Source organism: Octopus bimaculoides, chromosome 8 (assembly GCF_046866305.1).
Source record: "Octopus bimaculoides isolate indiv1 chromosome 8, ASM4686630v1, whole genome shotgun sequence".
Taxonomy (NCBI): domain Eukaryota; kingdom Metazoa; phylum Mollusca; class Cephalopoda; order Octopoda; family Octopodidae; genus Octopus; species Octopus bimaculoides.
The window spans coordinates 39,817,222-39,822,079 of record NC_142935.1 but is presented as its reverse complement, the minus strand read 5'-3'; the positions used below and the strand labels follow the sequence as shown (position 1 = coordinate 39,822,079).

Genomic DNA, 4,858 nt, shown 5'->3' with positions numbered 1-4,858 from the left:
CCGGCCCTTACGAGTCAGTACGACCCAAAAAGATAACCTTTCCTTTAGTAGTGGCTTAATGGTTAGGATATTGGACTATGATCGTAAGATTGTGGTTTCAATTCCTGGACTGGACAACACATTGAGTTCTTGAACAAAACACTTCATTTCACATTGCTCCTGTCCACTCAGCTGCCAAAAAATGAGCAATCCTGTGATGGACTGGCGTTCTGTCCAGGTGGGGAATATAACTGCCATGGAAAACAGAAAACCGGCTTTATGACTCTATATGTACTTTAATATGTTAAAAATTAGGTTTAAAAAATATGGGAGTTTCTTATACATGGATAGTATTAGAATCCCTTACAAAATCTTTTTTTCCAAATTTTAAGCCCCTGAAATTAGGGGGTTCCTTATATACATTAAAATATGGTAACAAGGGAAGGAACTTCACTCTTATTTTTAATCTCACCAGTTGCAGATGGGCCTGCAAAGGCCATGGACAGAGCAAGAGTACATGCAAACGTGTGTATAATGAGAGACACAAAGCATTATTGTGTAGTCTGCCCAAGGCATCATACTGTGTATGAGAGTCAGTGTATGATGAATGTGTAATGAAACTTGTGTATTTCAGTGTGGATGCCTTACGGACATGCAGTGAAGTGTGTGTATAAGTTTTTAGTATATTATGGTTGTGCAGTGAAGTGTATGTTAGCCTATGAAGAGAGAAGGTGGGTGGCATATTCATTTAATAAGTTCTTTAATCCTAGCTCATCACTGATAAATTAATTGATATACATTTGATATATAGGTTCTTTGTCATCAGGCATACACAAGATATTAATTTATTTCTCTTTGTTTTTATTTACCGATATTTTATTATTCGTCTATCTGTTTATTTGTTATTTACGTAGGTTCTTATAAAATAATTATAGATTTTGTTATATTAATAAATCTCTGTGTGTGTGCGCGTGTGTATGTGTGTGTATGCATATATATATATACATATGTATGTATGCATGTATGTATATGTATGTATATATATATATATATATATATATATATATATATATATATAGAGAGAGAGAGAGAGAGAGAGAGAGAGAGAGAGAGAGAGAGAGAGAGAGAGAGAGAGAGAGAGAGAGAGAGAGAGATACATACATACATACATACATACATACATACATATATTTATGTATACATACCAATATATATGTGCATGAGTGTGTACATATGTGTGCGTATATATATATATATATATATATATATATATATATATATATATATATATATATATATATATTTATATATATATATATATATATATATATAAAAATATATATATATACATACATATGCATGTGTGTGTATATATATGTGTATATATATATATATGTATATATATTTATATTATATACACACACACACAAAAACACACATACACACTCATATACTCATATATATCAATTAATCAAGTGAAGCTATATGCGTTAGGAAAGACAGAGATGTAAGAGAAACATATAAGCATGTGTTTTTAGTAATGAATCACTTCTAGCCACTCTATGCAAAGTAATGACTTTGATTAAATCCTTTGTGTATCTCTCTGTAGCTTGATAAAAGATCATCTTCACTAGTTTCAAATGCTTTTACTGCTTCACATTGTCCTGACCTCAGGATATGTAACATGCTCAAACATAGAGCTACAAGGTTGAGTCCACAGTTTTTTCAAATTTTCACTGATGACTTTTTTGGCAACTCATATCTCCATGTTATATCATTAATATGATACAACTTGTACAATTGTTACTGTATTGTGTATTTTATTTATTTTCATATGTAGCATATAAGCATTATTTTTTTATTCTTTAGATTACAGCTGTGATAATGAGTGGTGAAAAACAAATGGTGGCAAATCCATGAGATGCCTGTTTTTGGTGTTGAATTGTAACTTGGGATGAAAAATTATGGGTGTCTAACCAGTCAGGAATTATTATCGAGTTTGTGAATTCAGCAAAAAGGTAAGAAAAACTTCCATCATTGACAGAAAGGCTTTTGCAGCTGAGAAGATTCACGGAATATTTTTTGAGCATATTTTCCGAAAGTTTATACTGAAATCTTTTTGAAGAAATTGTTGAAAAAATTTGTTTGAACTGAAATCTCTTTGAGTTTGATTCAAAAATACATAAAATAAGTAGTGAAAGTTAAAAAAAAGAGTTCATCAATATTCAGAGGAACATTTGAAATTTGAATTTATATCCGCTATCCACAGAAAACAGTTACTTCTCCGCCTCTTGTGCCAACAATGTTTGACCAACAAATCAATGAAACCAAATCGTCTTCAGTTGCATTTGAAGACAAAACATAGTGTGTATGTATATTCAGATTTAAATTACTTTAAAGAAGTTTGCAAAAAGAACAACAATAACATCTCTGTTTACTACACAAACTGTTAATGTCTGTTGTACTCTTGAGGCTAGTTATGAAATTTCATTACTCATTGCTAAATGTGGAACAAATCATACTATTGGGGAGGATTTAATTAAACCATCAATATCAGCATTTTTTAAAACAGTCCTGGAAAAAAGATGACGAAGTTGTTGAAGCCATGCCACTCAGTAACAATACTGTTAGAAGAATAGATGAAATGAGTGAAGATATTGAAACACAATTTGTTGAAAAGCTGAAATCAAGAAAATTTTTATTACAAATGGATGAATCAACTCTAAGAGACAGTGAAGTTGTATTACTAACCTATGCAAGATATATTGATAAAGGTGAAATTGCTGAAGAAATGATATTCTGCAAATCATTAGAATCCACCATTGATATATATGATAAGCTAATAAATTACCTGGATGTCAACAATATACCAATAGAGAACATAACATCTTGTGCTGCAGATGGTGCTCCTGTTATGATGGGCAAGAAAAAAGGCTGCTCAAAATTGATGAAAGATGAGAACAAAGAAATGCTTCTTGTGCACTGTGTTATTCATAGAGAGAGCTTAGTATCCAAAAATATGTCTCCTGTTCTCAATGAGGTACTAAAATCAGTTATAAAATGTGTCAATGCTATCAAAACTAATGCCAAATGCGAACGTCTTTTCAAGCAGTTTTGTGAAAATGCAGACTATGTGAGACTTTTATCTCACACTGAGGTAAGGTGGCTCTCAAAGGGGAATTGCTTGAAAAGATTTATGGAACTATTTGATGTTCTTAGTGACATTTTTTAAGTGACGAGCCTGAAATGAAGCACCTGCTAACCATTTTCCAAGTATAGGAACCTTTCCAAGTTGTTGAAGACGACGATGAACAATTGTATGGTTTGAACTAAGCTTTGTTGCCAATTCTTCAACTGATAATGCAGGATCTTCTTCAAGTAATGCCTCAAAGAGCTTATCATCAAACTCAACTGGACGTCCTGTTCGATCTTGATCTTCAAGGCTGAAATCTCCACTTCTGAATTTTGCAAACCATCTTCTGCAAGTTCTTTCATTCAAGCATTTTTCCCATAAACTGAGTGTATGTTTCAAGTCGCTTCGACTGCAGAGCTTCCTTTTTTGTACTCATAAAGCATTATGTGCCTTAAATGCTCTTTGGATACTTCCATGTTAGAAAGGGATTTAATCAAAGAAATTTTAATTCTATTATTCTGTAAAATAATAATTGATTAGTTCAAATGTACACAAATGCATAGAAATAATTTTTAATTCCATTAGACATTCTAAAATACTACTAAATTTCATTCAATTTTAAAAAAGGTAAAATCAGACAGAACTTATGAGATGACCTGATATATATATATATATATGTGTGTGTGTGTGTGTGTGTGTGTGTGTGTGTGTGTGTGTGTGTGTGTGTGTGTGTGTGTGTGTGTGTATGTAGAGTGTTAGGTGTGATGTACAGAATTAAATATTGAAAAAAAAAGTTGTCAGAATTTTGGAATAACTTCTTTCATTTATTTTATACATTTCAATACAATGGCCCTTCTCTCTCCCTTTTACCACATCCATCTCTCTATCTGTCTGACTATCAGTCTATCTATCTATCTCTCTATCTGCCTGTCTATCTATCTATCTGCTTATACATCTACCATTGTTTCCAAAGCCTCACCCCAAGAAAACAAAAAAACAAAACAATGTTCTGTTATAAACAAAACCCCCCAAAACACCTGTTTTTTTATAAATAAGCAAGATCTCTGTATTTTCACAGGATTATATTTGACAAGTTCGAAAGACGAACGAAAGCGCTAATATATGTATAAAATAAATGAAAGAAGTTTTAGTAGAAAGTGGGTTATACATCTTTAGATTGTATACCTGACTTTCTACTATAAAATTAAAGAAATAGACGGAATGCTGAACTCCAGACTAAACAACTTAAACAACATTTATTTACTTGGTAAAACATACAAATCTTTAGTTATACATCTTTAGAGGTGAGAATAACGAGCTGTCGAGTATAAGACCGAAAGATGTAGAGACAGCTTTAAACACACGTCCATGCTCAATCGCTGGCCAGCGAGAAAGAGAATGAATTGAGCGGGAAACGCTTGCTTGTTTAATTCTATGCATGCATAAGACTACGCATGCGCAGGCGTTACTACAAAGTTATTCCAAAATTCTGACGACTTTTTTTTCAATATATATATATAAATATATATATATACATATATACATTTATATACATATGCACACACACATATATGATGTGATATTCAAAAGTTCCTGAACTTGTTCTGTAGCATACCAACAGATGGCAGCACACAATTGTGTGTGCAGTGAGAGCTAGCAGTGATCTTCATGAGGCAGTGTGCCAAATGTCATTGTTGTGTTTACTTCGCAAGTTGTGAAATTTGTGTTTTTGTGATCATGTGTATG

General features: G+C 32.3%; 1 protein-coding gene across 1 annotated transcript in view; it reads left to right on the top strand.

Annotated features, from left to right (window-relative positions):
- The first annotated feature begins 2,584 nt into the window (after nt 1-2,584).
- The window catches only part of LOC106875860 (SCAN domain-containing protein 3), a 41,788-nt gene continuing 39,514 nt past the window's right edge, over nt 2,585-4,858 (top strand). Inside the window, exon 1 of the mRNA XM_014924162.2 lies at nt 2,585-3,136. Coding sequence (XP_014779648.2) covers nt 2,585-3,136 — 552 coding nt within the window. The remainder of the gene's footprint in view (nt 3,137-4,858) is intronic.